Source organism: Ambystoma mexicanum, chromosome 6q, assembly GCF_040938575.1.
Source record: "Ambystoma mexicanum isolate Mex_15411 chromosome 6q, UKY_AmexF1_1, whole genome shotgun sequence".
NCBI lineage: Eukaryota > Metazoa > Chordata > Amphibia > Caudata > Ambystomatidae > Ambystoma > Ambystoma mexicanum.
This window is the reverse complement of record NC_090937.1, coordinates 443,896,474-443,918,741: the sequence shown is the minus strand read 5'-3', so window position 1 is coordinate 443,918,741 and position 22,268 is coordinate 443,896,474. Positions and strand designations below refer to the sequence as shown.

At 47.3% G+C, this 22,268-nt stretch overlaps 1 protein-coding gene across 1 annotated transcript in view; it reads right to left on the bottom strand.

Annotated features, from left to right (window-relative positions):
- Positions 1 to 6,221: 6,221 nt before the first annotated feature.
- The window catches only part of LOC138516091 (RNA exonuclease 1 homolog), a 2,454,886-nt gene continuing 2,438,839 nt past the window's right edge, over positions 6,222 to 22,268 (bottom strand). Inside the window, exon 16 of the mRNA XM_069630920.1 lies at positions 6,222 to 6,332. Within this exon, the coding sequence (XP_069487021.1) occupies positions 6,241 to 6,332 (92 nt within the window). The 3' untranslated portion in view covers positions 6,222 to 6,240. The remainder of the gene's footprint in view (positions 6,333 to 22,268) is intronic.

Below are 22,268 nucleotides of genomic sequence, written 5' to 3'. Positions count from 1 at the left end.
CATCCTCTCTCATTCTATACCCCCTCTCGCTGCCTTTGTTCTGCTGACCTTTTCTTACTTTCTGTTCCCCCTCCCCCTTGTGCCTCTTCTCGCTTCCACTCCTTTCAAATCCTTTCCCCCTACATTGGAACTCTCTACCTCTTTCTATCTGCTCCATCCCCACCTATTCCTCCTTCCGCGCCTCCTTGAAATCACTCCTTTATTCCCCAACCTGACTCTTCCTTCCCTTTCACCTCTCTCCCTCGCTCTCTAGAACCCCCCCTTAGCTTCCCCTTCTCTCCTAAGTTCTTCTCTCCTCCCACTGACTCACTTTTCTCCTTACTCTCTCACCCTCTTCCCTATTTCCTATTTCCTCCTTTCTCCTTTATCCTCATTTGTAAATTGTCCTACTTACTGCGTTATGGGTTTGATTCATACATATTGTTGTTTGCTTCTAAAGTTTTTTGTTGGATGAATTCTTGTTGTTTATCTGTAAAGCGCTTTGGATTAAAACGCTATATAAATAAAATAAATACAAATTCATGTCAAGTGGGACTTAAGACACTTGCCATGTATGTGTGCTAATTATCCTCTGGCTGCTGCATCTTACAGGAGAGGTCTTTATTTGCCAGTTTATCACATGTGATTATCAAAGGCCCCCCTCAACATTTGCAATCTATTAAAATAGGAGTCCTGTAACTAGACTGCTGCCCTGCCACACTCTTATACACCCCACCTCCCATCCCTTTTATCAAAGTATGTTCTTGTAGCCTTTATAGACACCGGAGTGCTCTGTGATTCTAGAACTCAAGCACTCACATTGGCAATTACACCTCATTACAGACACAATGTATTGCTGCCCCCTCACACTTCAAACCCTTCATTCCAATGGGCACAACCAATGGTGCTCTATGCTGCCTGCAGAACCTCATACAGTGCACCTTTTCTGGGGTGTGGAGGTGGAGGATGGACACCAGGGCCCCCTTTCCTGGTATATTGTAAACTTCCATTCATAATGCTAACAGTCATTTCTAGTGAGCCTTTCGCAGGGACAAAAAATACACCAAGGTATACATATGAATTAATCTTTTATAACGCACTTAATCCTTCAAAGAAATTAAGTACTCAAAAAAAGAAACGAAATGTGTTTTTTTGTAAAACAATTTCAGACTGTGGGCGCGTGACCCCCCAGACATGAGGCTGCAGCCCACCAGAGGGTTCATACAGTTTGAATACCGCTAACTTATAGCATTCAGAAACTCTTAATGTCTTTTTAAACAAATATACAATTCACTTTCACTGGTTCACTCAGGTCCCCCTCCTCTGGGCTCAGACCTTCCTCTGTAGGTAGTTCTGGCTTCCCTCGATCGGCCGCAAGCCTTCAGACCGCCAGCATCACACTTGTTTCTTTGTAATCTTTCATGTTTTCACTTTTATGTACTTGCCGGTTCGATACAGAAACTTCCGATAGGAGATCGGGTTTCACCGGGCCACTCTGTTATACTGTAGCAAGTGAGTTTACTTTTCACAGATGCAGTTCAAGGGTTTATACCGGCCTCCTCTCCCAAGGCCTTCTTGTATCTGCAGTTCCATTCACTTCTTGTCAAAGACTTTTGACTGTATGAGGTGGTTTGTACCCTTGAATTTTTCCTTGTACGTCCACTTTGACTATACGCCTCCTTTCTTAGTTATTTTCTCTCACGGCTTCTCTCACATGCACAATCTCAGCATTCTTCATTTGTGCTACAATGTGCTTTTGCTCGCGGTTTCTCAGCAACCTAACGAGCACTTCAAACGTTAATGTACTTTTCATATACTTTTCACAATCACAAGCCGGCCTCCCATTTCACTCGCCGGCAGTGGCTGATATAATTTATTCAAAACCTTCTATTCAGTCAAGGCTTTTGGCGCAGCGCGGCTCGCCTCCTTTCAAGACCCCTTTGGGATTCTGTAATGACATTCACTTCTCAGCTGGTAGAACCACAGCCTTTCGTTTGCCTCCTGTTCCCGTCTGCTCTGCTTCCATAAGCGTGTCGCCTTACGGGGATTTCCTGACCTTCCGTTGTGCTGGTCTTCCTCGCTTCGGTTACCCTTCTCGTCTTGTTCTCCTGTGCTTTGCCATGCTCTCCTTTTAGGGTCTCCCTCTGCGGGGGTTCGGACTCGTCTGCCCTTTGCAAGTTTTCTTTGGATCAATTTACAAAAAGTTTCAATGGTTTAGGACTTCATGTCCCAGAATGCACTTGGTTGGTTTTTGCTCTTAATTCACAGCTCCCCAAAACGGCATTCTCTGGCTTTGGGAGCTGGAGGAGCTTCAATGGGGTCAAGTCTTGAGGTCAGGGTCTCATCGCCTGCCCCGCAGAGACCTGGGCTCGCCTACTTAGCTTTGGGGAGGAGCGCTGGTGTGGCACCGCGAGGAGAACCCAGCTGCCCCTAGTTTTGCCCCATGGAGGTACAGGTCTCATCTCACTGCAGACTCTCCTGCACTCAAAGGTCCAGTGTGGTGGATTTGTCCTCCTCCAGGTCTTCCAGTGTCTCTGCAGCTCAACTGATCCTCCTTTGCCGTCTCGACACCTTCTAGCATCCCAAGCTCGCTTAAAGCGTGCTTTCTGGCTCTGCCTTTTATACTGCCTGGGAAAGTCAAGTGAAGTCAGGTGTGAGTAGCTAAAGAGGGAGGCCTGACTTAGCTTGGCCTCATTAATGGGAAAGTCTGCTGTAGGAAGGGGAAAGTGTTTTCTGTGTTTGAATGTGTCCTGTGTTAGTAATCTTCATCCGCCCAGTTTCCCTCTTCCTGGTCTCAGTGTTTACCTGGAAGGGGAGGAGTTGGAAGGTCAGTAAATCTGACACAGTAGGATGGGGAAGAGGTCTCAAAGAAAAGGGGATACTGTGTTCAGCATCGGGGGCCCCTACCATGCTCCCCGAGGTTCTGTACAGTGAAAATCCCTTGGGTTTTTCACAGTATGTGAAGTACTGTTTATTGATAGAGAAAGGTGTACACCCCCATACACACGTACACGTGTCGTCCACTAAGTCTGATGAATAAAGATTACAAGAGATTTCAAAGTGCTTGGAATGGCAAGCTGGTATACCCTAAGGTATTTCATTGACAAATTTCTCAGTTTGTAAGGGGTGACTGATTAACCCAGTCTCATTTCTGATATTCAGCTCATAATGCTTAAAACAAATGCTTAGGAAATTGACTTTCTAGATATACAGATAGCAACGTGATATACTAGCCCGTATACCTAAGTTCAGTAATAAACTAGGCATAGAGATTTAATAAAAGTGACCCATCTATTTTGTATATTTCTACTTTTATTCATGTTAGGGTCACAAAAGCCTGCCACTGTTTATTTTTGTCCCACTGCAGATATTTTTAGCAAAAGCCTAATTACATAAGTGGTCGCTATTCATTTTCGTAATTTTAAAACCGGGGCCACGTTTTTTTCAAAATCGATATTAGTAGGTATTTTTCAAATGTTTTCATTTTTATTCTTGGAATGGAGGCTTCATTTGAAATTATTTCAGCTCCCACCTCCTTAAACTCTCCCAGGTGACATGGGCTCTTTTAATCCTAGAGTTCATGACATTCATATTCCAAGCGATTACTGTGAACTCTTCTAGCATTACTGCATTAACACATTTATCCACCATACTCTAACTATGCTTTTCTCAACACCTCTTTGAAAAAAAGACTTTCATAACTTGAATATACATTGGCAATGTTTCTCTTCGTTCTCCACACTCAACAGTCCCCTCAAGCCACCAGGATCCCAACTTGCCATAAGCAAGAATACTTCACACTTTTTGGTGTAGGTTAAGGCAGAGTTGATTCACACCATTCCTTATGTCCCTTCTTTTTCTGCTTCTCTGCCCTTCTCCCAGTGTGCCTCACCCTTCACCTTTTGCCTCCGCTTCCTTAAACTCCCTGCCAGAATGTGCAACCTACTTCAAAGTATTTAGTTAGTTCATTGCTTCACTAGGTGAGTTTATTAATAGCACCTTCCATACTTATTTTAAGCTTGAGGAATATTACAAGTAGGCCACAGATTTAATTCTTTGGAATTCATCAGTTAAATATTTCAATTCACACCCTTGCTGATCTGTTGCAGGGTTTACCATCTGGTCTCAGCAGCAATCAATATCCATCCATAAGTATCCGAGATTTCATTTTCAAATAATTAAGGACCAAGGGCCTGATTCACAGATCATTTTCCTATGGGATTGCGCATTTATAAAATGTTTCTGTGAATCAGACCCCCAAGTCTCAAATTGACAAAATTTTACTAAGAAGGTGTTATTACCCAATTTAATGGCAGGGACGAGTCCACCTTGACAAGTCCACCTTGACAAGATTTGAACCTGGGTCTGTGATGGCAGATTTCACACAAAGGTCAAGAACACATGCTTAATTCTATTTTACTGGCAAAGTCTGCAGGCAGATGATGAAAATAAAACACAGGCTGGCTAATTGCCAAACAGTAATATACATATATTTTTCAAATATGGTACACAAATATAAGGTGCATAACAAATAAACGTACGAAAGACATGCATATTCTTTTATTTCCTGTCATGACATTATCTGAGGCGGAAGAGCAGGATCTTTTCAAACACCTGCCTAATTTTCAGACCACTGAATAAACAGAATGTTTGCCTCAATCTTCAGTGAATACAGTCATATATTTTCCCTTTCATTTGCAATGTACCATAAACAACTGAAAAGTAGTCCCAAAAGAATGTTTTTGTCATTGGGTTCAAATGTGTGGTAGGTGAAATAAACAAAGTACATACAAAATAACTAATCTTTCAATATGTATACAATGTTTTTAACAAGGTCACTTTCTTCATTTGCATTTTTCCCCGTGGTCGTTTTGGTCTAATTTCTTTTAACATATGTTGTGTGTTTGGGGTTAGGGGATTCAGGGAAGGTGGGTGGTAGTGAGAGGTGTTTGGGTGTGGGCTAGATCAGAGATTCAGGGGACTTCAATTAAAAAGAAAATTCGACCGAATGACAACAGGTGAAAATGCATCATTAATGCGCAAATTAGGAAAGTGACCTCGTTAAAAACACATACAACCTTTCAATACTTGAAAAAGTATACATTTTGAAGGACACAAACCTACAGTACCTAAAACAAAACAACCAGAACAGTTCACTAGTTTCAGCTGCTCATTTGGAGACTATCAATTTGTGTGTACTCGTTCCACGTTTGTCAAGAGTATATGCGGTAATACCCGAACAGTCACCAGGTTGACAGATTAATTTTGATTGGGCGTTTATCCTACCATTTGGTATTTAAACAAGATACATGTGGTTGCATGTCAAAGATTTAAACTGTCTGCCCCACTGATGAAAAGCCTTATATGTGACTCCACTTCATCAAATGTCATTGAAGTTAGGAAAAAGGAAAAGGACAAACAATACAGGTCTAAAAATATCATATGTGTGTCAAAGGTAAGCCATGAAAATCAAACTAAGAATGTTAGGAAAAAACAAGAAAAGTGCTAGATGGCTCACTTACGGCATATACAGATATAGATGTCCCATACACTGAAAGAGGGTTTTAATGCAAGAAAGCCACAAACTGAGAAAATCCTTGGTGAGAAATATAATGCAGGCAACTGAACTTTACCTATACAGAAGTTTCATATCTTCAACAGCAACACACAATATTTATCTTGAAATCCCCACCTAACACAACACAAAGCATACACACCCAGGTGGTCTCTTACCGAGAATCGTCGCCTATTGTATAAATAATTAACACCACCGAGATCAATCAAAACAGGGATTCAGATTCTAATAAATAATCTAAATCCTAAAATAACAAAAGAATTATTCAAAACAGTTTCTCATATAGGTTTTGCACAGTTTGCAGTTTTTTGTGTTGGGTAGTCACATTATTTTTTATATATACACATGTAAGAAATTGCTACAGTTTAGAGCACACAAATAAAAAAAAATTAAAAAAGAGTGCCTTGCTTTCCTTTTTTACACATACTTTCAAGAACAACCACAATTTCAGTTTAACACGCCAAGCTTTAAGTGATTCATACAGTTAACTCACTGCACAGTAATTTACACAAAAAATGGTTGTATGGATACCATGACAGAATATGTACAAGACATTAAAGAATCAGTCTGTAAGAAAGTGCGTTGACATTTTCAAAACCACATAGAATACATGGCTTGACTTTAGTGCTATTTTAAATATTACAACCAAGAGAGGAACAGCTCTTCCTTTTATTTTTCTTTGTCAATCACCATCGTTTTCCCTTTGTGTCCTCTTTTATTTTCCAAATCAGCAATTCCATGCAAGCAGCTGCATCTTCACGGCTGTCATGACCGCCAACTGGAGAGCAAACGTAAGACATTCAGGGCTTCAAAGTATCAACCACCTGTCAACATATTGCACTTCCAACAAAAGTACAGAATTAATGCAAATGGTTAACATATGGTACTACTGAATTGGTATTTTAATACTGAGTGGCGCTTAACTAATCCCTATGCAGGAGTTGGCCCAGATACTTTTATCGCCCAGTAACTGTAGTCTGAAGAATGTGGTAACAAGTCTCATCACACTCTATAACCCAGTAAACTACTTTCTATATGGTAAAAACAATACAAATATGAACCTATATAAATGCAAGAAAGAGCCTACAGGCCAGCAGTACTGCTGGGAACAAAATGTTACTATGTAATCCCTTTATCTGTGACACCCTTAAAACCAACTTGAGGCATCAGCTCTCGATGCATTGGAAATGTAGTAGGAGATGATAGTTTGTCAGAGCCACATAACCCGGTTTTGCAGAACCTGCGGGGCATAGAAGGGGTCCTCAAGAACGATCCCTTTGGACTGGATTGGGGGTAGTCCACGACTTGCAGCACAAAGAACCTTAGCAGGCACTTGCTGGTGAAATGAAGCCGATTCTGCCATTGCTCTGGTAGATGAACCATGGTTTGTGCAACAATGATACATGAAGGGGAAAAGGTACAAAGCAACAGAAGCTTACAACACCTTTGTCTGGATCAGCCTCCTCTAGTGCTTGTGAAAAAGTAGGAGGGAGACATGTGGCTACCAGTCCTGTCAAGGTAGAATTTTTAGCAATCATGAGACATTGATTTCAATATTTTATCCTGAAAGACAATGAGCTATAGAAAACACCACACTGGAAACACTACTTTATGTCACAGATGGCTTCAATAGCAGGTTACAGTATTTCCATTGAAAGATGTTTCAATGACAAATGTTAATTTAAAGATTTTTCCATCGAAAAAATCTTTCAATTAATATTTTTTTATCGGAAATCTATGTATGTATATTTGGGTGGGCTAAAGGGTTAAATTCGGAAAACGAGGGTTTGGGGGGATCCACCAATTAAAAAAGAATTATTTAGGAATTTTTGGAGTGTGTTTAAAAGGGCGGAAAATGTGTTTGGGGGATGGGGGACCCCCCTATTAAAAAAAAATACATTTCGTTATGCAGGTTTTCGATGAAAAGTGGTATTAAAATTAGATGAAACATCACTTCTAATTTTTTTCACTGATGGAAAGACGTAACCTTCAATAGCATCCATAATACAGAGTGTGGTTCAAGGGCTTTGATTAATAATTTACAGAGATCATAATAAAGAACCTTTTGTGTAGACTGCCGAGGGTTGAAGCTAATGGAGTTCCCTACCTTGTCCCTCGACTTCCTGTGGGCACCTTCTACCCTAGCCCATGATTCCCTAATTCCCAATGTAAGAGCAAAGACAAGAAATGGGTGACCCCTACTGGTCCAATCTAACCTAAGCTTAAAATGAGGGCCTAGAGGCCAAAGCCTTCTCTAACTTAATCCCTCCAGGATTTTCTAAGGGTTCCCTACTCCATCAGTTTCTCCAAAATCGTATTAGTGTGGTTCGAAACTGTGCATGATCCCCCTAGACACGCACTCACTCCCTCTCCTTGATCCTATACCTCCTTGCTCTATCTCCTGTTTGCTCATTCCCTCCAAGTCTCTCTCTCCCTTCCCCTCTTCCCTCCTCACGTCTTCCTAGGTCATGTCTACATCCCCTCTCCTCCCCCATCATATCCATCTTCTGCTCCTCAGGACTTCTCAACTACCTCCTCTCTTACGCCTACTCTCTTCCCTCCTACAACTGCTTACGCCCGTCTCCAACCTCCCCATTTCCGTCTTCGCTCTCTCTCCCTCTCATCTTCCCTCCTCTACCGTCACTCTTGCTCCCTCTCCTATCTCCCACACCCCTCACCCTCCAACATTTACTCCCACACACTCTCACAGCTACACTTTTCCATATATGGAACAAGTTATTTACCTGTAACTGTTGTTCTCCAGCATGGGTCTGGCATGGATTCACATGCTCATGAATATTCCCCGTCGTCAGGCCGGGAATCCTCGGTATAGAAAAAAATCAGTATCAGTTTCGTTTCTGATCTGTCTTTCTTAGTAGTAACCAATCACTGGTCTCTGGGTCATACTGCCCCCAGCCAATGACTGCCCTCTCCCTAAGCCCAGCCTCCGGCAGCCATCCTCAGATTTGGTAGCACGTGAAGTGGCAGTATGACCAAGTGAAGAGCCGCAGAGGGGTAGGCGGGAGGGTTCACATGTGAATCCATGCCAGACCCATGCTGGAGAACAACAGTTACAGGTAAGTAACTTGTTCCTTCTCCAGCATGGGGTCTGGTATGGATTCACATGCTCATGAATAAGAGAATACATAGCAGTACACACATGCACAACCACGGGAGGTGGCAACAGGCTCAACATTAAGCAACTCTTACCTCCTCACCAGGCTCACCTTAGGCGAACAGGTTGCGCAGCACTGCTTGGCCGACCCTGGACTCCTCCCTGGAGTCCCGATCGACGCAGTAGAATCTTGTGAAGGTGTGCGTCGACCTCCACTGCGCAGCCCTGCAGATGTCCAGCAGGGGCACACCAGACAGGAACGCCGTGGTAGCAGCGATCGCTCTGGTCGAATGGGCTCTCGGACGGCCGGGCAGCGGTCGGTTTGCCAACCGGTGACAGTGCATGATACAGCCGGAGAGCCATCTGGAAATGGAAGTCTTCGAGAGAGCCTTCCCTTGATTCACAGTCCCAAAGTTCACAAACAGCTGTGACGTCTTCCGAAAACTCTTCGTGCGGTCCACGTAGAACTTCAGCGCTCTAGCTACATCCAGCGAGTGCAAAGTCCTCTCGGCCGGCGACGAAGGCGACGGGAAGAAAACTGGCAACACCAAGGGCTCGTTGAGGTGGAAGTCCAACGGCACCTTGGGCATAAACGATGGGTGTGTCCTCAGCACCACCCTCGTGTCATGAAAAGTCAAGTATGGAGGCTTGCAAGATAGGACCTGGATCTCTCCCACTCGTGCGGAGGTGATGGCCACGAGGAAAGCGGTCTTCCATGACAGGAACTTCCAAGGCGCCGAATGCATAGGCTCGAATGGGGCCCCCATGAGCCTGGTCAGCACCACATTAAGCTCCCACGCTGGGGCAGGAGCCTTCACTGGCGGGAATGATCGGAATAGTCCCTTCATGAATTCTTTCACCAGGCGATGAGACCACAAGGACGCCCGTCCCGTCGTCCTGGTATATCGGGAGATTGCAGCCAGATGTATTTTGATGAGGCGTGAGCCAGTCCAGCTTTGGCCAGCGACAGTAGGTACGGCAGTACTTGAGGGGCCGTAATCCGCAGAGGGTTAATCTTCTGTGCACGGCACCAGACAGAGAACCTCTTCCATTTATGTCCGTAGCACTTGAGGGTTGAGGTCGCCCTGGCCTTTGTAAGAAGCTCTCTGCAGTCGGCCGGGATGTCGTACCCTCCAAACTCTAGTGCTGCAGGAGCCAGGCCTGTAAGTTCAGCGACTCCGGGTTGTGGTGAAGAATGGCACCTCCTTCTCTGGAGAGAAGGTCTGCGTCCGTCGGCAGCTTCACTGGTGGGGACGTCGACAAGTCCAGAAGGTCCGGGAACCAGATCTGTCTCGGCTACGCCGGTGCGACGAGGATCATCCTGCACCGGGACCTCTTGAGCTGGTTGATGAGCAGGAGCAGCAACGGCAGCGGAGGGAACGCATAAAGAAATAGGCCGTCCCATGGGAACGAGAAAGCATCGCCCATGCTCCTCGGCTGGGGGAACCTGCTGGCGAACCTCCGGCACTTGGAATTTGTCGCCGTCGCAAAGAGATCGATTTGGGGTTCGCCCCATCGTCGGAAGAGTCAATCCACTTGATCCTGGCGTAGTTCCCACTCGTGGCACGAGCGCAGCTCCCTGCTGAGTGAGTCGGCGATCGTGTTTTTTATTCCTGCCAGATGAAGAGGCACCAGAAACATCCCTTGGGTGACGGCCCAATGCCACAGATCCTGGGCTTCCTTGGATAGGGCCGGGGACCTGGTTCTGCCCTGCTTCCGGATGTAGAACATCGTGGTGTGTTGTCGGTGAAGATCCTCACCACCTTGCCCTTGAGGGACGGAAGAAAGGACCTGAGGGCCTAGAACACCGCGCGGAGCTCCAAGATGTTGATGTGGAGAGACTTCTCCTCCGGGAGCCAAAGGCCTCTCGCGTGAAGACCTCCGGAGTGCGCTCCCCAACCTTCCAGGGAGGCGTCCGTCGTCACCGTCACCTGGTGAGCTGGGGTCTGAAAGTCTGTTCCCGCCGACAGATGGGAGCGGGTACCCCACCACCAGATCGCCTGACGGAACGTCTCGTTGAGAAGGATCCTGTCCTCGAAGCTGCCCGTCGACTGGACCCAGCGGGCGTCGAACTCCTGTAAGGGTTGCATCCGAAGCCTGCAAAGGCGCACCAGATAAATGCAGGAGGACATCATCCCAAGGAGGGATTTGATAGATCTTACCCTGGCCATGTCCGTGGCCAGCAGACGCTGCACCTTGCCCAGAATGGTCCTGGTCCTTTCCTCCGACAGCGAGGCCAGCCGCGCCACTGTGTCGAGCTTGGCTCCCAGAAACAGGGCGGCTTGCGACGGAACCAGGTGGGATTTTGGAAAGTTGATGGAGAATCCCAGGTCCGTGAGCAGCTGGATGGTCTTCGCAGTGTGCTCCACGGCGAGCTCCCTTGTCCTTGCCCGGATGAGCCAGTCGTCCAGGTAGGGGTAGACGTGGATCCCCTGTAGGTGCCGCCGCACCGCCACCAGTGCGAGGCACTTGGTGAACACCCTGGGTGCCGACTTCAAACCGAACGGGAGGGCCTTGAACTGGTAGTGCCGCCCTTGGACCACGAACCTGAGGAACTTTCGGTGTCCCTTTAGAATGGGGATGTGGAAGTACGCATCCTCCAAGTCCAACGACGACAGGAAATCGCCCTCCTCCAGCTGTCCCAGCACATGCTGGAGGGTGACCATACGGAACTTCTGTGCCTTGATGTACTTGTTCAGTCGTCGTAGGTCCAGGATGGGGCGCCATCCTCCTGTCTTCTTTTTTACGAGGAAGTACCTTGAGTAAACTCCAGAGCCCCGAAGCCTCTTTGGGACGAGCTTGATGGCACCCTTCTTGAGCATCGCCCTTACTTCCAACAGTAGTTGAGGGACGTGATTTTCCTTCCTGGCTACGGGTGGAACGCGAGGGCACTTCTTCTGAAACTCGAGGGCGTGCCCTTGGGCCAGGGCGTCCAGCACCCAGCTGTCGGTGGAGATGGACTCCCACACGCTGACGAACCTCGCCAGCCGGCCTCCCACCGGGGTGCTTCGGCGGGGGCACGACCCCACGGTCGGTTCAATCTTGTTTGGAGGCCGCCTTGCCTCCTTGACCTCCCTGTCGACGACGGGCACCACCTGACTTGCCGCATCCCCTGTAGGCTTCCTGGGACGAAGATCTTGCCGCTTGGCGGTACGTGGAGGAGCCACTGCCGGATCCCTTGGAGGCACCTTGTCTGCCTCCGGAGCTCCGAAAGGACGGCCGTCGTTGTTGGAGCACTCCCAGTGCCCGGGCAGTCTCTGTGTCTGTCTTGATGGCCTGAAGGGACTCATCAACCACCTTCCCAAACAGGTTGTTCCCGTCGAAGGGCATGTCCAAAACCTAGGTTTGTACGTCCTGGCGGAAATCCGTGGCCTTGAGCCATCCTTGTCGTCTCAAGCAAACGCCGTTGCCCAACTGACGGAAACCGGTGTCGGCGATGTCTGTTGCCACCGTGATGGCATGGTCCGAAGCAATCTCCCCCGCCTGTAGGATTTCAAGGGCCTCAGCCCTTTTGGCGTCCGGAAGGAAGTCTAACAGAGGGGCGATTTTGAACCACAACTCCCTGTCGTAGCGGGCTACGATAGCCAGGGCGTTGGCCGCCTTGATAGTCGTTGCTGCGGATGAGATGATCCGTCGTCCCATCGTGTCCAACTTCCTGCCCTCGCCGTCCAGCAGGGAAGTTGATGTCGAGGCTGATGCCCCCCCCCCCCCCAGCTTTCTTCTTTGCTGCCGCCGAGACGACCGAATCCGGGATAGGTTGTGCCCGAAGGCACAAGGGGGCAGCGTCGGGGACCCGGTACTTCTTCTCGTACTGGTCCCTTTTGCTGGCGCCGTGGCAGGGTTCTTGAGGAGGGCGAGCCCCTCATCCCAGATGTCATCAAGAAGCGGTACGGCGAGGACCGTCTTCCTTTTAGCCTCGCGTTGTTGGTAAAGGAACCCTTCTTTCTTCTTTTCTTCTGGGCAGAGCTGGAAAAGCTTGGATGCCCTGGAAATCATGGCATGAAAGGATCCAATCTCGTCGGGCGGGGACGCCCGAGCAGGGGGCGACACGTCCTGTCATCACCTCCGTCGTCATCTGTACCTGTCGTAGCCGTGTCCGTGCCTGTATCATCCCCGTGGGTAGTAGACCGGGGGGGGGGGAGGCAGAGCAGGCCGCAGAGGTGGGAGAGGTGGCGTAGGATGCGTCCTCCTCCTCTTAAGCGGTGGACTCTCCGAAGGTCCTGGCTCCGGTTCCCCCGTCGGATCTGGCTCAGGTACCTCTGTCGGGGGAAGGGGCAACCTTGTCCCTATCTCCGAGCAGAAGGACTGAATCGCTGACAAAATGGCCACCGAAGTGTCCTGCGGCGCCGGAAACGACGGGCGCGAGGGCTCTTGAGGAGCCTTGGTCGGCGACACCGTCGCGCTCATCGTCGCCCTAGTCGGGATCCCTCCCGATGGGCTGGGCCTCTTCCACGACTTCGATGAGCTCTTCTTCAGAGGTCGTGTCCATATCCACGATGGCCACCAGCCCCTCCCCCACCTTTTCCGACAAGGACTTCGTGGGGGTCTTCTCAATGGGCCTGAAAGACGACTCCCTCCGCGGTGGCAGGGAGACTCTGGGTCCTGAGGGCGCCTCCACTGATGTAGCCTCCACAGGCTGAGCCAGGGCCGCGGCCACATCCTCAATCGAGGTCTTAGCAGGGTGAATTAAGGCCATCGCCACCTTCTGGATGCCTGGGGCCTTCACCTTGGGGGGAGGGTCCGAGCCTCGCTCCCCCTCTGCCGGAATCTTCGAGATCGACCGGGGCCTCTCCAGAAGCTTTGCCGGGTTCTCGGACTTCCTCTTACCCGAGCCAGAGCGTTGGCTCGTGGTTGATGGCACCGGGGAGGATGCGCCCTGCCTGGCAGCCAAGGAGCCCGACCGTTCGGCGCTCCCGGTGCCCGCGGACTCGCGGTGCTTAGCCTTTTGTTGGGCCCCCGTCGCCGGGGCGCCCTCACAGGACTTAGAAGACCGCTCGGACTTCTTTTTCTTCTTCTCGCCTGACGGGCTCTTCCCTTCCAGCCAGTTGGCGAGACGGAGGTGGCGATCCTTCATGGTCCGCTCCGACATGTTCCCACAAAACGCAGTCCTTCTCCGTGTGCGTCTTGTCCTCATGGAGACAGTAGAGGCATAACGAATGCTCGTCCTCCTTGAAAACATTCTGAAGCTTGCATCCAGGGCAGGTCCTGAACAGCTTCCCGGGCGTCGAGCTTCCCTTCTCCTGGGCCATGTCCGGGGTAGGCCTCGGAACTTCTGGAATCCTCCAAAAGCGTAACTCGACGAAATCTTCACCCTTGAGGGGCATAGAAAACTCTGAAACGGATCCCTGTTGATCGGATGTAGAAACGGTGGAGCTTGAGGCTCTATTTAACCGAAAAATGAGAAAAAATCTCCTGAAAAAGCACGAAAACGCAGCAAAAGCTCTAGAGCTACAGCACGAGGACTCCCAACACTTGAACGTGCGGTAAAAATCTGAGGATGGCTGCCGGAGGCGGGGCTTAGGGAGAGGGCAGTCATTGGCTGGGGGCAGTATGACCCAGAGACCAGTGATTGGTTACTACTAAGAAAGACAGATCAGAAACGAAACTGATACTGATTTTTTTCTATACCGAGGAATCCCGGCCTGACGACGGGGAATATTCATGAGCATGTGAATCCATGCCAGACCCCATGCTGGAGAATCAACACCTTAGCTACACACGCATCCAACATTGCCCCAGATTCCTCAGCAACCCACTTTGCCATCTATCTTTTGCCTGGTCTCTCAGTCCACCTCCACGCATCCTGACCCCCCCCTGAATACCCTTCCCTCTGTCTTGCTCCTGCAGGTCTTTTAGACCTGCGACTCCCCATCCTTCCCTCCCCACTACATTAGTTCCATCACTTACCTGACTCGGGGGGGGGGGGGGGCCATCGAAGTTTACTCTTTTCCCTGAGGCTGGGTCATCACATGGAACATCTTTACGAACCCCTCTTAGCCCAACCCTTTTCATGCACAGTGTTTCATGCAGTCTTTGCAGCTTAACAGGGTGTTTGTTTGGCATTCTGTTTTTGCTGGGCCATGGTAAGTTACATTCCCTCTGACTATGTTGGAGTCTGGGCGGTGGAGTCTCTGCAGCTGTATTGTGGCTGGAGACTCCTTTCAGCAGTCTGCTGTGTTCTCAGATGCTGCATCTACACCAGGGTTTCATGGTCGGTGACTAATCTCAACTTTCTGCTGACTAAATGGGAACATAGACAGAACTGCCATTTCACTGCCGGACACTAGTTCCACAATGGCATAGTTCTCTGAGAAACAACTTCATACTGATGTAGAGGACAGGCTTTTTTTCCCCCATCTTTGATGTAAGAGGACCGCCCCTAGACGTACTATGGAAGCATCTGCATGCAAGATTAACTCTATGAAGACATTTGACATGGATAATGCTGGGCTATTGCATAGCAAGGATTTCAGCTTTTCAAAGGCATTTATGGTCTCACCATCCCCACACATGGGATTATTATTAATAATAATAATAATAATAATAATAATTTAGCATTTATATAGCGCTACGAACCCTCAGGTATCTGAGTGCTGCTTATTATTACTCACGGTGTGGTGCTCATTTATCAACCTCGGAAGGATGAAAGGCTGAGTTTGGCCCTGCCGGGATTCGAACCTGCTCTGCACAGAAGTCAAAGTGAGCGATCTATTCGCTGTGCTATCGGACCAGCTTGGGTTGGGATTTTCCTAGTCTGTCCCATTATGGTGCCCCAAGCGTGGAAAGGTTTGGAATGAAGTAGCGATAGTAACCCACAAACCCACAGAAAGCTACTCGGTCCTTTTTGCTGTTATGGGGTAGTAGCAGGTCGTTCCGCACTTGGAATCCTAGCTACTTTAAGGATTGTTGACAGGTGGCATTTTACTGGGTTGGCTGTGGGTCCAGCGGTTCTCAGGCAGTTGCATATGCTGTAAAGATCCTTAGGGTGCTCTTGCCAAGTCTCACTATGAATATCAATGCCATCTAGATAGTTCCCAGCAAAAGTTTGGCATTGTTCCAATACCATCGTTCAACCTCTGGAGTGTGACTGGGGCTCCATGCCAGTCGAAGGGCAGCACCGTAAACTGGAAGAGTCTGTCTGGGGTAGAGAATACCGTCTTTTTCTTGGCCTCTGGATCCAATGACACTTGCCAACATCCCTTGGTAAGGTCCAGGGTAGATATAAGCATAGCTTTTTTGCAATGTTTCAATACGAGGCTACGGGTGTCCATCAATCTCGGGCACTACATTCAATCTCCTGAAGTCAATACAAAAGAGCCAAGGTAATCTGGCTTCAGTGCGAGCACTTTGGAGCAGCAGTCACTGTAATAGCTTTAAATCAGAGGTCTGCAACCTGCGGCTCTCCAGATGTGTTGTACTACAACTCCCATGATCAGCCACCATTGGAAGAGCTGGATAAGACTGATGGGAGTTGTAGGGTAAACATCTGTAGTGCCAAATGTTGCAGAACCCTACTTTAAATAATGGCCAAGTCCTCTGGAACAATTCTTTTTCAGGCTTCTGGTAGACTGTAGGGTTTTAGTCGAATTACCCTTCCAGGTGGAGTTTTCATTTAATGAAAAATTTCCCTTGTACTCTTCCTGGTTGCATGGAAAAAAACACCAGGGACTTCTAGGTACACAAGTATGTGTGGCTTGGAACAGGTAATCCGAGGGGGGAATCACCAACCCATTTACCTTATCGGTAGAGTCCGCCCTGAGATTTCATAGAGTGCAATTAGGAGGGGGTTGCTGTTGTCACTCCAGGTTTTGAGTTTGACGTGGTATAATTGAGACTTTCTTTAAATATGCTTGTGTGACCCTATAAGTCAGATTGGACATCCCCCATAGTCCATGGCATCTTACTAAAAACATGTTTTGGGTCATGGACAGGAGGACCATTACCTCATCTGCTACTTTGAAAGTTTGTAGTTTGGCCTTCTGATTCTAAGATTTTTCTTGTTTAGACTGGGCTGCTTGGAGGTGGGATTTCACTAAGGATCTGACTTTCTACTTGTACTCTCAGGTGTTTCGTACCACGAGATGTTCCCTGGTTTACAGATTATGAGGATCTTCCCATTTCACACACACTTTCTTCACTGTATTAAAGGAGAGTTCCGGGACTTTTTTTTTATTGTCCCTACGGTTCGGCCATGTGTTTTCAAGCATAACTCGGTAGATCGTAGAAAACTTTCCTATGGACCTTACCCGACTTTTCGTCCATTAACGCACTCGAAATCAGCCGCCATTTTCTGATAATCCTATCATTTCCCCCCATCGCCCTGGCTCACCTGCTTTTGCGGCACTAAATCAAATCCCCCGCCCCTGAGCCTGACATCAGCAGACGCGTACCGCCCATTTCCCAACGCCAAAGCACGTTTCGTGTCAACAATCGCTGCGCCTCAGCTAATGAAGTGTCGCCATGGAAATGGCAGGACGCCTCTTTCCTCTATAAGTATAAACACACCGTTTCACAACACACAGCAGCAGATTTTCGATTCCATTACTCTCTGTGTGTTACTTTGAGTATTCTGTGACTCGTTTCTGTGCTCTGGTCAGCTACCTTCGTTGATTGTAGCCCGTGTGAACAGATACCAGTACCACCGCTATAAATTATTTTACTTTCTTTACCACACAATGGCTACAATAATGCCGTATATGTACGAGCCCGAGTACACCGAGGAAGAACTACTGGAAAGGCAAGCACGCGAAAACTATGGGGATTCGGACGGCAGTTGGGAGGACCAGTCAACGGATGAAGAGCCTGGACCATGTCGCATGGACGGCGTCTCCACCTGGTGCACGTGCAATCGGTGCGAGCTAATGCCAACTGAGGAGGAGAACTGCTGCTGCCGTGAAAATTCCGGGTGCTTGGCCTACATTTCGGAAGGCGAGCCAAGTCCGCAATGCATCACCGAGCTGCCAGAGTTCAGGGAAGCCTGCCTCTCACGGACAGTGTTGAGGATGATGATGGTGCTTATGCACGAACTTTGCGGCACTGTTCGTCCGCGTAATCCGAGTAACGAGTAAGTATACTCTGGTTGTGATGTCAGTGATGCCACTACTATTTCATGGTCGTCTCATCATTCGAATGCATGTAAATTGGTTCCATGTTGTGCATTTTCTAGATAGAATTTTTTTCAAAGCAGAATGACATTTTTTACCTGAATCGACAGTGATAAGAAAGTTTTGTCATTTTAATACAGTTTGCATCTTTCATTTTCACAGGTGGTACAGGCTGGTGGCCTATCGTTGCTTCACTTGGTGGCTTCACGGGAGGCTCGGACACCGCGTTCGGAGAGTAATACCTGCCTGTGCGGTACTTGCCATTAGACAACATTTCCCCAGCGACAGTGGACAATACCGCGGATTTTCCATGGATGTGCTGCAACCGCAACTTTACAATGTGTAATGTTTATTATTTATGTTCAATTGAAATTAAGATCTAAAATAAAACCCAACATATATTTTAACAATGGTTGTTTTGATTTTTTAAATGAATCTAGTGTGTCTCCATTGAATAGTCTTCCTGTGCCTTGTCTTGTCACACCACATGTCTCCGGCCAGCATCCTCCCTCACGCTGGCCGCCCACCTTCAATCCACATAACCGTTGAACCCATATGCAGCAGACATACATATGTTATTTTGCGGGTTGGCATCAAGCCTCCCGGCCTTGCCTCCTCCCCCAAAAATACTTACCACACCACTTTGTTCAAGCGTTGGCAATAAAAGGAAGGCCGTTGGATTTTATTGACACAAAACATGGTTATAGGTAAATAATCAATATGGTTGATCATAATAAATCATCCTTTTGGGCACCGGGTACAGAGATGACCCCCTCTGGCCCGTGCCGCCTTGCCACCACAGGCCAGCCTGCTGCTGACTAACTGCCTAGGCATCCAGGGTCTCCAGGGTGAACTGCACCCATATATTCTCCTGGGAGGCTGAGGTATTTATAAACTCACCCCCCTGCCTTCCATGTACTAGATCCTTCAGCCTGCCTCTTACATGCAGTTAGATGGCCTCTCCTTGGTGAGGCCCTGCGGCAAACGAGTCTTGTCTGCACGACCACCGCCCCAATCCACCCCCCGCCCTATCAAAGGCAGTTCGCACCGGGGTACTTGCGCTGGCAAGTGGAGCTGTCAGGGAGCGATAAAGGCCAAGAGGTGCCAAAGACCATGTACACTTCAAAGTGGTCTATAGAGCATGGGTTGTTGTTCCCATGTCTACCTCCAGACCCCGTGTCTCCTGCCAAGCATCCCCCCTCACGCTGGACGGCCCCCTGCAAACCGCATAATGCCACGACATATACACGTCATTCATTCACAAACACACCCCTGTATCGAATTCTTTATAACCCACTTCATATTTCGAATGAGAACTTCTTTGCGCTTTGCTAGTCAACCCGTGAAGGTGCTGGTTATCTGCTCTTCGTCTCTGTGAACTTCCGTGACCACTTCGAGCAAACTCGTCAGTTTGCAACCTGTGAACTGCTCCCTATTCTACGACAAGAAACTACTCTGATCCCTGCATCTAACTGTTTGTTCGTCAAGGTAAGGCCATGTACCCTAATCATTTTGCGTCCAATTTTTTAATTTATATCGATTTGCTAGTAGTCATCAAATTGCATCCATGTTTTCTTTTCGTTCAAGACAGTACATGCAAGGAACTAGTCACATGTTCTGAGTTTAGTCAAATTATTTTTCTATTTTTTTAAAGTTATTCAAATACTTATCTGCATGTGAATAACGTGTATAGTTACAAGAACCAAAACGAACCTTGCATTGGACCTTTTATGTGTCATTTAATTTTTTAACATGATCTTTACTTTTCAGAACTTTCCACAATGCCTGCCTGTTCCATTGGCGGTTGCCCTTCGAAGACCCATAATAAATCTGAAGGTACTATAATGCATGTTTTCCCTAAGACAATAGATCAGATAAGAGAATGGGTCCGATATTGCGGATATCCACCGTCTGAGCTTGAAAGTAGAGTCCTAGAAGTCTTTGCGGACAAGAGGGGTGATCGATACCGCATCTGCAGCAGGCACTTTAGCTCAGACATGTACTCCACATCATTGCTAATAAAGAAGAACACACCGCGAGCGAGGCGAAAATTGCTCTCAACCGCTATTCCCACTCTATTCGTCCACATCCCTCCACTGGTGAGTCAAGTTTACGTATTTATCTCTCGGCCTTGCGGTAGTGTGTAGCATTAGCTAACAATAATTTCCCCATTTATGTATCCACTCAATATGAAGGCGGAAGATTCTCCATCCGTGTCGTTATTGCAGTCATCAGCCACTTCAAGCGCCTATCGGGTAATCTTACTTGGCTATTCTGCCACTGACTTGTTTTAGGCATGTAAATCAATAGTTTTAATTTATCGTGTAATTATTTTACCTAATGGTACACCCTTGTACTCGTCCTCTAGTCTTTGTTTTCAGTTATAATTATTGTTATCCAAAATAATTCAAGTACTGTCTTTCAGGGAGATGCTGAGGAGTCCAACGTATTGACGACTACCGTTGATGTCACTCAGATGCTCGAGGTACGTTTCAGGACAGTTCCATCGATGGAGATCATCAGATCTTGCATTCTTGTAGCGTGATTGTTACACACAATGTTTCTTTCGTTTTTAGCCATTGATATGTCCTTCTGTCGTCGCCCTCCTATGTGTCTTCTTTTTTCAATGTTGTGTTCATTACTAATGAAAGTCCTATGTTTCAGGGAGTCGATGGAGCATTAGTCCAAGAAGAAGGGGGAGCGTGCAGTTACGGGTCGGCGCAACAGCTTGCAGAAGTGTGCACCGCAGTTACATCGTCCCTTGATGTTCTTATGCATTTCGAGGTATGGATACTGACAGTTCGCGAAGCGAAATCATATGACGTGATTACATCCGCTATACTTCCTTCTTTATTAACGCAAGTACTATGTTTCAGGGAGATGACGGAGCTTCTTCTACAAGAACATCACCCCTAGTAGTTGATGCAGATTTCTGGGTGGTGACACTTCCAACGATCGAGCAAATCGAATCATATTTAGATATCCATTATTTATTTTAGACAACTGATCATTTGTGCAGGTCTATTTAGATGAGCCGTTCACGCCTGCACAAACTTTCTGTTCTTTTTATCAAAATAGAAAACCATACTAATGCAATTACTGTGTTTCAGGGAGTCACTGAAGCATCATCTTCAATAATATCATCAATGGAAGTCTATGAGGAGCCCGAGGTATGGATCTTGACAGTTCCATCTAACTAGATCAACAATGCGTGAATAATTGTCGTTTGAATGTTCTACACAAAGCGCTCATTCGTGTTTTGCTATTGAGATGTACGTGGGTATTGGTCCCCAAGTACATTTTGTGTTTTCGATATTATTATACATACTAATGAAAGTTCTATGTTTCAGGGAGTCCATGGAGCGTCAGTGCGTGATGGATGTGCTTATCAGGAAAACATAGTCGTTGCAGCGCAAGAGGAAGTGGAGACATGCACACACGAGTCGGAGCAACAGCGTCCTGATGTTGAAGTTCGAGGCAAGAAAGTTTCAAAGAAAAGAAAGCAAAAGAAGGTTAGTGTCCTGGTCACTATATTATGTTGTTTTTCACTGTTAATAGTTCAATACTGTAACGTGTGTTTAAACTGAACATCCCTTTTCCAATCTGTCCTCTAGTTGCGAGTGGGTGTACGAACTAGATCTACACAGACAGTGAAGCGAACGAGAGATGTTGCTTGTCAAACCTTTTGGCAGGGACTTGAGACTGGAGATGCATCGTGCCAATGGGAAGAATATGAAGTGATTGACAACGGAGCTATACCACCACCAGCCATTGATAGTGAATGTCCTCCTGGTAGTTCGGATGCAGTCGGAGATCAATTCACAGAATCCACACCCGCAAAAACTAAGACCGCGAGAAAGTTGAAGAAATTGTTTTATTCACCCATCGCCGGAGAAGGAACAGATGTTGCAATGGAAGAGAATGAAGTGGACGACAATGAAACACCATCAATATCACTGAACATAGCGGAAGACGATATCAGAGATTCTACCTTTCATGTGAGTGACATGTCCTCAACGTTACAGGCCGAACCAGCTGGGATGCAGAGTGACAGTATAAGGAAAGAGGCCAAATTCATTGTATTCGATAGTTGTTTGATTGATCTTATTATTCGGATGAAATGTGGGCATTCGGTTGGTGGGGAAGTATGTGGGGAGCCATTGATTAATGTGACTCGTGCAATTCGAGGCACTAACCTTAAAATACATGCCACCTGTACAAAATATCATCCTTTCACATGGTCTGCACAACCTATGCTGGGACAACTGCCAGCAGGCAATCTACTTTGTGCAGCGGCTGCACTTTTTAGTGGTTCAAGTTTTAAAAAATTAGAGTCTTTCTTTCAGTTTGTGGGAATCCATTTCATTGCGAAAACTCAGTTCTACAAATACCAAACCGATTATCTATTTCCAGCCATTAGCGAAGCTTGGAGAATGGAAAAAATGTCTATTGATAGTACATTCGCGGGCAAACGGTTCAGGCTAGCCGGTGATGG